We start from the raw sequence: 11716 nt of genomic DNA, 5'->3' as shown, positions 1-11716 counted from the left end.
CACATTGAAGAAGACGTTAAAAAAACATCTCAAATGGTTCAACATTTAAAAGTAAGACTAAGACACAAAAATCTCAGCTCAAGTGGGACAAGCAGTCTCATCTTGCCACTTGGGTCTCCAGAAAGATCTTGGCTTGAATTTCTCCATATTCACGAAACCAAACTTGATGTCAAGACAAATGAGGTTTTTCCAATGTTACCAAGACTCTCTGGTTTGGGGAACTATGGCAGCAATGTCTTTTAATTGTTGTGGATTAAGAACGGTCAGATGCTGGGTTGAGATGGACGATGTTCAGCTGACTGCCAGGCATGAGGTGGTCAAAGAAGAAGGTCAGCAGCTGATGAGACTGAAACAAAAAAAACCCACATCAGTCAATACAAACAACCTTGCTATATTTCCACATAACATGATGGAGACCCAGGTCGAATAGGTCCCCGGTATCCCAGGCCTGTGAACTACATACATGCTCTCCATCTTTGTGGGAGCACGGGTGGCCAAGTCGTCTAAGATGCCGCGATTCGCTGTGCAGAGTTGCTTCCCTTGGGCACCCCAGGAACCTATGATTGTGGGTTCGAATCCCAGTTCGCCCCGATTATGTTTCTAGGTTTGTCAGCACTATACCCGTGCTCGTGGGTTTCACCAAAGTGGTAAACGTCGGAGACCTGCATCACTTTGGGCTTTCCTCCCACATTAAGCTGAACACTGACATATAACTGGAACACTGTTAAAAGCAGCGTTAAACCAAACTCACTCCCTCTCAATCTTTGCGGTCCACACTTGCCTGTTTATCAGCTGCCGTAATACAGCTTGAAAATTGAGGTGTTTTACAGCATTCACTGTTTTCTTATAATCATTTGCGGTAAACCACATGACTCGTTCAGTTTATATATTCACAGGCAGGGAATCAGGAAGTGGGCAAAAACAAGTTTCTCTATTGCAACAATTACGCGATATCTTGTATTTTCAGATTTGCAGGTGTTAATATTGTTGTTGAGTATTGTAGCCCGGAAACTTCATCTGGAATTGATGGTGTAGCCAACTGCTATAAATACAAATGCATTGAATACTCAGCAACATGATGAGGCTCATCTGGAAACATGTTTATGGCGAGTATGAATACAAGAGTAATGGGTAATTCTATAGCACTGTCTCTCTATGTGACCTCTAGCACCTTCCTGGCAGACATGATGTCACCCTGGGTTGTGGTGACATAGACCATTATGGCTCATGTTTTCATGACAACAGATCAGAATAGTTGGCAGAGCGCAGCTCAAACGTTAAGATAGTTTTGGTGACCTACAAGGTGTGGTTGTGTGGTTGAGTGTTGGTGTGGTTGTGTGTTGATGTGGTTGTGGTGGTGTGGTTGTTTATTTGTTGGTGTGGTTGTGTTTTGATGTGTGTTGGTGTGGTTGTGTGTTGTGTGGTGTTTTGGTGTGGTTGTGTGTTGGTGTGGTTGTGTTTTGATGTGTGTTGGTGTGGTTGTGTGTTGGTGTGGTGTGTTGGTGTGGTGGTGTGTTGGTGTGGTTGTGTTTTGATGTGTGTTGGTGTTTTTGTGTTGGTGTGGTGTGTTGGTGTGGTGGTGTGTTGTGGTTGTGTTTTGATGTGGTTGTGTTTTGGTGTGGTGGTGTGTTGGTGTGATTGTTTGTTGGTGTGGTTGTGTTTTGGTGTGGTGGTGTGTTGGTGTGGTGGTGTTGGTGTGGTTGTTTGTTGGTGTGGTTGTGGTGGTGTGGTTGTTTATTTGTTGGTGTGGTTGTGTGTTGTGTGTTGTGTTGGTTTGGTGTGTTGGTGTGCTTGTGTGTTGATGTGGGTGTGTGGTTGTGTGTTGGTGTGGTTGTGGTGGTGTGGTTGTGTGTTAGGATGGTGTGGTTGAGTGTTGATGTGGTTGTGGTGCTGTGGTTGTTTGTTGGTGTGGTTGTGTGTTGGTGTGGTTGTGTTTTGATGTGTGTTGGTGTTTTTGTGTTGGTGTGGTGTGTTGGTGTGGTGGTGTGTTGGTGTGGTGTGGTTGTGTTTTGATGTGGTTGTGTTTTGGTGTGGTTTGGTGTGGTGGTGTGTTGGTGTGATTGTGTGTTGGTGTGATTGTTTGTTGGTGTGGTTGTGTTTTGGTGTGGTGGTGTGTTGGTGTGGTGGTGTGTTGGTGTGATTGTTTGTTGGTGTGGTTGTTTGTTGGTGTGGTTGTGGTGGTGTGGTTGTTTATTTGTTGGTGTGGTTGTGTGTTGTGTGTTGTGTTGGTTTGGTGTGTTGGTGTGCTTGTGTATTGATGTGGGTGTGTGGTTGTGTGTTGGTGTGGTTGTGTGTTGGTGTGGTGTGTTGGTGTGGTTGTGTTTTGATGTGGTGGTGTGTTGGTGTGGTGGTGTGTTGGTGTGATTGTTTGTTGGTGTGGTTGTTTGTTGGTGTGGTTGTGGTGGTGTGGTTGTTTATTTGTTGGTGTGGTTGTGTGTTGTGTGTTGTGTTGGTTTGGTGTGTTGGTGTGCTTGTGTATTGATGTGGGTGTGTGGTTGTGTGTTGGTGTGGTTGTGTGTTGGTGTGGTGTGTTGGTGTGGTTGTGTTTTGATGTGGTGGTGTTTTGGTGTGTTGGTGTGGTTGTTTGTTGGTGTGGTTGTGTTTTGATGTGGTTGTGTTTTGGTGTGGTGGTGTGGTTGTGTGTTAGGATGGTGTGGTTGAGTGTTGATGTGGTTGTGGTGCTGTGGTTGTTTATTTGTTGGTGTGGTTGTGTGTTGTGTGTTGTGTTGGTTTGGTGTGTTGGTGTGCTTGTGTATTGATGTGGGTGTGTGGTTGTGTGTTGGTGTGGTTGTGTGTTGGTGTGGTGTGTTGGTGTGGTTGTGTTTTGATGTGGTGGTGTGTTGGTGTGGTGGTGTGTTGGTGTGGTGGTGCGTTGGTGTGGTGGTGTGGTTGTGTGTTAGGATGGTGTGGTTGAGTGTTGATGTGGTTGTGGTGCTGTGGTTGTTTGTTGGTGTGGTTGTGTGTTGGTGTGGTGTGGTTGTGTGTTGATGTGGTTGTGGTTGTTTGTTGGTGTGGTTGTGTTTTGGTGTGGTGGTGTGTTGGTGTGGGTGTTTGTTGGTGTGGTTGTGTGTTGGTGTGTTGGTGTGGTTGTGTTGATGTGGTTGTGGTGGTGTGGTTGTTTGTTGGTGTGGTTGTGTTTTGATGTGTGTTGGTGTGGTTGTGTGTTGGTGTGGTGTGTTGGTGTGGTGGTGTGTTGGTGTGGTTGTGTTTTGATGTGTGTTGGTGTTTTTGTGTTGGTGTGGTGTGTTGGTGTGGTGGTGTGTTGGTGTGGTGTGGTTGTGTTTTGATGTGGTTGTGTTTTGGTGTGGTGGTGTGTTGGTGTGATTGTTTGTTGGTGTGGTTGTGTTTTGGTGTGGTGGTGTGTTGGTGTGGTGGTGTTGGTGTGGTTGTTTGTTGGTGTGGTTGTGGTGGTGTGGTTGTTTATTTGTTGGTGTGGTTGTGTGTTGTGTGTTGTGTTGGTTTGGTGTGTTGGTGTGCTTGTGTGTTGATGTGGGTGTGTGGTTGTGTGTTGGTGTGGTTGTGTGTTGGTGTGGTGTGTTGGTGTGGTTGTGTTTTGATGTGGTGGTGTGTTGGTGTGTTTGTTCGTTGGTGTGGTTGTGTTTTGATGTGGTTGTGTTTTGGTGTGGTGGTGTGGTTGTGTGTTAGGATGGTGTGGTTGAGTGTTGATGTGGTTGTGGTGCTGTGGTTGTTTGTTGGTGTGGTTGTGTGTTGGTGTGGTTGTGTTTTGATGTGTGTTGGTGTTTTTGTGTTGGTGTGGTGTGTTGGTGTGGTGGTGTGTTGGTGTGGTGTGGTTGTGTTTTGATGTGGTTGTGTTTTGGTGTGGTTTGGTGTGGTGGTGTGTTGGTGTGATTGTGTGTTGGTGTGATTGTTTGTTGGTGTGGTTGTGTTTTGGTGTGGTGGTGTGTTGGTGTGGTGGTGTGTTGGTGTGATTGTTTGTTGGTGTGGTTGTTTGTTGGTGTGGTTGTGGTGGTGTGGTTGTTTATTTGTTGGTGTGGTTGTGTGTTGTGTGTTGTGTTGGTTTGGTGTGTTGGTGTGCTTGTGTATTGATGTGGGTGTGTGGTTGTGTGTTGGTGTGGTTGTGTGTTGGTGTGGTGTGTTGGTGTGGTTGTGTTTTGATGTGGTGGTGTGTTGGTGTGGTGGTGTGTTGGTGTGATTGTTTGTTGGTGTGGTTGTTTGTTGGTGTGGTTGTGGTGGTGTGGTTGTTTATTTGTTGGTGTGGTTGTGTGTTGTGTGTTGTGTGTTGTGTTGGTTTGGTGTGTTGGTGTGCTTGTGTATTGATGTGGGTGTGTGGTTGTGTGTTGGTGTGGTTGTGTGTTGGTGTGGTGTGTTGGTGTGGTTGTGTTTTGATGTGTTGGTGTGTTGGTGTGTTGGTGTGGTTGTTTGTTGGTGTGGTTGTGTTTTGATGTGGTTGTGTTTTGGTGTGGTGGTGTGGTTGTGTGTTAGGATGGTGTGGTTGAGTGTTGATGTGGTTGTGGTGCTGTGGTTGTTTGTTGGTGTGGTTGTGTGTTGGTGTGGTGTGGTTGTGTGTTGATGTGGTTGTGGTTGTTTGTTGGTGTGGTGGTGTGTTGGTGTGGGTGTTTGTTGGTGTGGTTGTGTGTTGGTGTGTTGGTGTGGTTGTGTTGATGTGGTTGTGGTGGTGTGGTTGTTTGTTGGTGTGGTTGTGTTTTGATGTGGTTGTGTTTTGGTGTGGTGGTGTGTTGGTGTGGTTGTGTGTTGGTGAGGTTGTGTGTTAATGTGGTTGTGGTGGTGTGGTTGTTTGTTGGTGTGGTTGTGTGTTGGTGTGGTGTGGTTGTGTGTTGATGTGGTTGTGGTTGTTTGTTGGTGTGGTTGTGTTTTGGTGTGTTGGTGTGTTGGTGTGTTGGTGTGGGTGTTTGTTGGTGTGGTTGTGTTTTGGTGTGTTGGTGTGTTGGTGTGTTGGTGTGGGTGTTTGTTGGTGTGGTTGTGTGTTGGTGTGTTGGTGTGGTTGTGTTGATGTGGTTGTGGTGGTGTGGTTGTTTGATGGTGTGGTTGTGTTTTGATGTGGTTATGTTTTGGTGTGGTGGTGTGTTGGTGTGGGTGTTTATTGGTGTGGTTGTTTGTTGGTGTGGTGTTTTGATGTGGTTGTGTTTTTGATGTGTGTTGGTGTGGTGGTGTGTTGGTGTGGTGGTGTGGTGTTGTGTTGGTGTGGTTGTGTGTTGGTGTGGTGTGTTGGTGTGGTTGTGTGTTAGTGGTGTTTTGATGTGGTTGTGTTTTGATGTATGTTGGTGTGTTGGTGTAGTGGTGGGATTGCATTAAAAATGATATGACATAAATCAAGAAACAATTTACTTTTGTTAGTGAAAACAAAGCAACAAAAAAAGTCAAATAATTAATATTTTTATTGAAAGCATGTCACAACATGATTTAGTTTTGTGTCATAAACATCAACATGAAGATGATGGTTCAAATCCCCCATCTGGACCCGTGTACGGCAAGCATGATACACGTATTGATATCCCCATACCATGGACACCCAGGTGAACTGGTAATACCATGGACCTGGCTGTGATATGTCACAGGAAATTTAACCCTCAACCTGGACTGATAACTGCAACATACCGATTTTTTTGGTAGCCCAAGCTATATCAGTTTTCACAAGTTTCCCTAAATATCTCATGTAATCGCTTTCCAGGTGATTACATGACAAACCAGGCATTTAAAAAAAAAACTTTAAAAAATTCATCAACCTAGAGTGTTAGAGGAGGAAATTAAGTAACAAGACCCTTAACGTAATTCTTAAGTACTGGATGAATAAGTTACGGATAAAAGCTGCAGATGGGGCCCAGTTTGGGTTGCCTGGTACCTAGTTGATAGAAATGGAAACAAAAGACAACTCTCAGTTCAACTCAAACCCAATTACAAGCAGTTGTCCATATTCCAATTCCAGAAAAGATAAACATGCACGATCTGTTACGTATTTATGTCTGACGAAAGAGAACACCCTCACAGGGCCTCAATATGAAATAGCGCTTTGATTAATAGCTCCCATAATTTGGCTAGCATTAATTCTAGTATGTGTTATGTTGTGTATCGTGCATGCCTTGTAACAAAGTTATTGCCGGAAATTGTCACTTCCTACCTCGCGGAAAGTGAATATGAATATTCATGAGCATTGCAAGGGGAGGGATCAATTAATTGATCATTGTGAACCCTGACTTGAGCAATTTATTCTGGTAAAATGTGTTAGGGACGGCAGTTGGAAGCTGATGCCCTTTCTATCACTGTAATTTGAAACGAGTCTCTAAAAGGGAGTGAGGAGGAATTAATAGTAATTATTCTGGTATTTTGAAATTCTTCAAAATCACTGGTTAGCTGGCTGCCAGTCGCCTGTCAAGGCATTACAATTTGTATCGAATTTTCATAACTTGTGTTACTCAATGCAACGTTCAGCCAGCAAGGGATCTCGGTGACACACTGTCGAAGCTGTTGCAGAAGGGAGTTTGTGCCTGGCCCACTTAAATTCAGCGTCGGCAAGAAACATAATGACTTCTAGTTGTCCTGCTGCAACTTGCCTAGGTTTGGTTGGTTGGTTGGTTTGTTGTTTAATGCCTCACTCAGCAATATTCCAGCTATATGACGGCGGTCTGTAAATAATCAAGTCTGGACCAGACAATCCAGTGATTGATATCATGAGCATCGATCCACGCAATTGGGATTGATGGCATGCATCAACCAAGTTAGCGAGCCTGACCACCCGATCCCGTTAGTTGCCTTTTACGACACGCATAGTCACCTTTTACGGCAAGCATGGGTTGCTGAAGACCTTTTCTACCCCGGAATCTTCACGGGTGAAACATAATGACTTCTAGTTGTCCTGGTGCACCTTGCCTAGGTTTGTGTAAGATCTTATATCACATCACTCTCAGCAATATTCCAGCCAACTGATGGCTCGGGACACCAAGAAAGGGATTCCACGTGGTATCCCTGCGCAGAATCAAATGTAGATCTATGGTGAGTGAGTGAGTTGGGTTTAACACCGCTTTTAACAGTATTCCAGTCATATCAGGGCGTGTCAGCTTAATGTGGGAGGAAACCCGGAAGTGATGCAGGTCTCAGACGTTTACCACTTCGGTGAAACCCACATGCACGGGTATGGTGCTGACAAACCTAGAAACATAATCGGGCGAACCGGGATTCGAACCCACAATCATAGGTTTCTGGCGAGCCCAAGGGACGCAACTCTGCACAGCGAATAGCGGCGCCTTAGACGACTGGGCCACCCGTGCCCCTTGTAGATCTATTGTATGACCATGGTATGACTTCTCCATCTCATTCCCTCAATCACCCAACTAGACTGGAGCAACAGCTCCTGGATCAGTCTGAGGATGTCTCAGCAAGTTCTTACTTTAGGAGATTATTAATCAGCAATGCAAATCCACCTGAAACATTTAGTAGCCCGAATAGGGACAACGTATAAGGACATCTCCTAAACAGCTTGAGTTTCTACGAGCCCTCAGAATAACTTCAACATTTAAGTTGTCAAGCAAATTCACCTAAAAGGTAAATCTTCAGAGAGACCCTACATGTGTGAACGCTTACCCAAGACATCCCAGTGGAACTAAGAAAGTTTCCCTCAGTTTACTGGTGTGTGCAATGGTAAGGTTTTTCAAATCATCCTTGTGTAGCTATGAAAGTTTTCCAAAGTCCTCCTTGTGCAAATATAAAAGTTTCCCCAAGTCTTTTTGATGTAAGTATGAGTGAGTGAGTGAGTTGGGTTTAATGGTGCTTTTAACAGTATTCCAGGTATATCACGGCGTGTCAGCTTAATGTGGGAGGAAAGCCTGAAGCGATGCATGTTTCAGACGTTTTACCACTTTGGTAAAACCCACGAGCACGGGTATGGTGCTGACAAACCTAGAAACATAATCGGGGCGAAGCGGGATTCGTAATCGCAATCATAGGTTTCTGGCCTGCCCAAGGGATGCAACTCTGCACAGCGAATGGCGGCGCCTTAGACGACTGGGCCACTCGTGCCCCCCAATATAAGTATGAAAGTTTTCCCAAGTCCTCTGGGTGGAACTATCAAACCCTACCCAATTTTTCTTGATGTCATGATATTTTCCCAAGTCCTCCTGGTGCAACTATGAAAGTTTTTGAAGTCATTTTGGTACAACTCTGTAGGATTCTACAAATCCTCCTAATGTAACTATGAAAGTGTTCCTCAGTCCACTTGGACTCTCATTGTAGGATAGTTGGAGAAGGACTTGTGATCACTCATAATTAACTACACCTTAAGACAATTCCATTCCTTTTAGATATAATGATTTTTAACATACCGTATTCGACGTAATAAGCGCCTTGAAGGCTCTCAAAATTAGAAACAGGGGTCTCTTTTGAAAGTTGAAAGATATTTTCGGGGTTTATGCTGACAGCCTGAAATGTTTATGTACAACAAATATATTTTTCAAGAATTTAATTGCCCATAATTAAGGGTGCATATAACACACGAGTGCGTATTGTACGCGAATAAATAAGTCTTTTGTACATTGATTAATCGGAAGGGGTGGTAACTGGGATTGTTAGCTAGCCAATATAATAGCAAATACCGCCATGGGCGCTTATTAGAGCGGGACGCTTATTACTTCGAATACGGTAAATGATTTTCAGTGTGATGGTAAGGTAGGATGTGATAAAAACTCATTTTCCAATGAAATGTTGTGGTCATAGCAACTGGAGCTTAGGGTATAAATCTTTAGAGCCTGAAATGGCAGTTATCTAATGACAATGGCTATCAGTAATGTTTTTCATACATCTTTAAGTCTTGAGGTCAGAAGGAAGGAATTTTTCCTTATTAAAATATATAATTTCATTTTTTCATTATAGATTTTACTTTTGCTTACAAATGTTATAACTGGCGGGTAATTTGAGAAATGCAAAGCAATATTTAGTCAGGGCAGTCAGATGTAATATTCAAACAAATACTTTTTGACAGCCAGATATTTCATGATAAAGTATTTCACATTAAGTGACCTCAAATTTGTACCCCTAATATGAACTGAACTCCTTATGGCAATAAATAAATGCTAAATAAAAACAACTATTTTGTCATCAATCCTGTAAAATAATATTACCGTATTCAACGTAATAAGCGCCCACGGTGATATTTATTAATTAGCACCCCTTTAGATTTGTTACTTAGCACCCCTTCCAATTGATCATGTACACTTATTTATCTGTGTATAAATCGTGTGTTATATGCACCCTTAATTATGGGCAATTAAATTCTGGAAAATATATCCGTCGTGTTTAATACGCACAGACTTTTCTTTTGTATCATTTCAGGCTGTCAGTATAAACCACGAAATTTACAGTCTTTCAACTCTTTTTTTTTTCTCACCAAAATTCTATTCTAATAAGAGCCCCTTTTTCTAAATTTGAGAGCACCCTGGGTACTTATTACGTCAAATACGGTACATCAAAACAATGTCACTTCCATCATGGGCCTTTCCCGAGTATTTCTGATGCAACTATAAAAGTCTCCAGAGTAATTCTGATGCAACTATGGAACTTTCCCCGAGTAAATTAGGTGCAACTATGGAACTTTCCCGAGAAATTCTGGTGCAAGTATGGAACTTTCCAGAGTATTTCTGATGCATCTATAAAAGTCTCCAGAGTAATTCTGATGCAACTATGGAACTTTCCCAAGGAATTATAATGCAACAATGAAAACTTTCCAAGTTTGTTTTGACGCAACGATGAAAGTTTCCAAGTGATTCTCATTCAACAATGAAAGTTTCCCAGCGTTGGTCCCATGCAACTGTGAATGTCTCCATCTGTGAGGAGCAAGACCAATCTCATTACAATTGGATCCTTTCCTCTGATACGATACCTCTCTGCATTGAGATCTGAGGACAGGTGATCATTCAAATCAGCCAATCTACACCAAGGCTTCTAAATGTTTGGCATGAGTCAGCCAAATGAACATAATGAAGGCCATGCCAATGCCCTGCCGTGGCTACTTGATACCTGTTGTTTCTGAGTGCCATGGAACCCACACCTAGAGTGAGTGAGTGAGTGAGTGAGTGAGTTGGGTTAAATGCCGCTTTTAACAGAATTCCAGTTATATCACGGTGTGTCAGCTTAATGTGAGAGGAAAGCCTGAAGTGATGCAGGTCTCAGACGTTTACCACTTTGGTGAAACCCACGAGCACGGGTATGGTGCTGACAAACCTAGAAACATAATCGGGGCGAACCGGGATTCGAACCCACAATCATAGGTTTCTGGTGTGTCCAAGGGACGCAACTCTGCACAGCGAATCGCGGCGCCTTAGACGACTGGGCCACCCGTGCCCTCTCCACACCTATAAGACAGTACCATTTCAACAGCGGTAGAAAATGGCACTAGTCCTGTAGTCCTTGCCAAACTGCCCAATAGTTAAGGTATCATAAGGACTAGTAGAAATTGCCCTTTTTAAGGGCTTTGCTCTATGTTACCATTCCAGGGACTAGTGGGCCCAAACTGTTTGTTTCTAACGCTGATTACAAGGAATATTTGTGTTTTCTTTTGTCAAAAGTTGTAATTTCCGCATTGAGGAAATAAAGAATTGAATCTAAATTGTTTTAGAAAGTTGACATCTGATTCTCTCAAGAACACATGCATCTTTCTGTTGTATTGGGTGGTCAATGGTAGCTCAGGGTTCACCTGACACAACCTTATACGGAGGCGTCATCAGATTTTGATAGGTATCCTGTTAGAGTCACAGATCTGATTTTTATAAGATTGGAGAATATAACAGTATATACACAGATCCAGTCATTGGACTCACGAGCATTCACATCAAAATTAAGTTCTGTACCTCACTGACTTGGCCACTTTTGTTGGTTATTTTCTACTTGGCAAAATGTGTGAATCTGTTTCCTCAATTTTAATTCAATTTCACAAATAATTCGAATTGTGTGGTTTTGTTGGGCAGGCTGTGTCGGGAATTAAAATAATAAAATAATTTGAGTGTGTGAGTATTAAATAATTTACATTTTTTTTCAACAGCACACATTAGGGAACAAAAATCATGCTGTTGGCAGCATTACAATTTTCTGTCATTATTCAAATTAATATTTGGCACAAATTATTTTTGTTTTTTGTTCTCATATTCAAGCTGAGACTAACCATCCATGCATGCATTTGTCATATAGTTAGTGACATGTAAAATAACGCAGTGCAAAGACTTGACATTGGGCAACACATATGAATTATTAATCTTCAGATAATTTAGTGGATGACAATTTGTTCTTTGGAAGTTAATGAAACATTTTGCAATCACAGGATGAATATTAAATCAATAATGTAAGCAAGGACACTTAGGTTGTTTTAAAAAACAAATAGCACTCTAAACTACTTTGCAAATGAGAAAACCGAGTGAGTGAGTGAGTGAGTGAGTGAGTGAGTGAGTGAGTGAGTGAGTGAGTGAGTGAGTGAGTGAGTGAGTGAGTGAGTGAAAAAATAATTGAGAGAAGAATTTGACAAAACCAATTGCAGAAAGGCAAAGAATATGGACTTGACATTTGATAGTGAAGAGCACTGTGGCAAGGTGATAGGACTGAATAAAATTGCTTTAACCAAATAGTCCTGTCCAAAGGTTGTTTATTTGCATTTCTTACCAAGAACCTGCAGGATAATATTCTGAACACAGTATCCAGCACATGTAACAATAACATCACTGACTCACTCAACCACCAACACTAATCTTCCACAGGTAAA

At 42.6% G+C, this 11716-nt stretch overlaps 1 protein-coding gene across 1 annotated transcript in view; it reads right to left on the bottom strand.

Annotated features, from left to right (window-relative positions):
* Positions 1-253: 253 nt before the first annotated feature.
* Positions 254-11716, bottom strand: part of LOC139457048 (dynein axonemal assembly factor 8-like) — a 92051-nt gene continuing 80588 nt past the window's right edge. The window contains exon 26 of the mRNA XM_071238491.1: positions 254-346. Coding sequence (XP_071094592.1) covers positions 254-346 — 93 coding nt within the window. The remainder of the gene's footprint in view (positions 347-11716) is intronic.

The sequence above is a fragment of the Haliotis cracherodii genome, unplaced genomic scaffold, assembly GCF_022045235.1.
Source record: "Haliotis cracherodii isolate W230 unplaced genomic scaffold, xgHalCrac1.p SCAF_12, whole genome shotgun sequence".
Classification (NCBI taxonomy): Eukaryota; Metazoa; Mollusca; class Gastropoda; order Lepetellida; family Haliotidae; genus Haliotis; species Haliotis cracherodii.
This window is presented reverse-complemented; position numbering and strand designations above follow the sequence as displayed.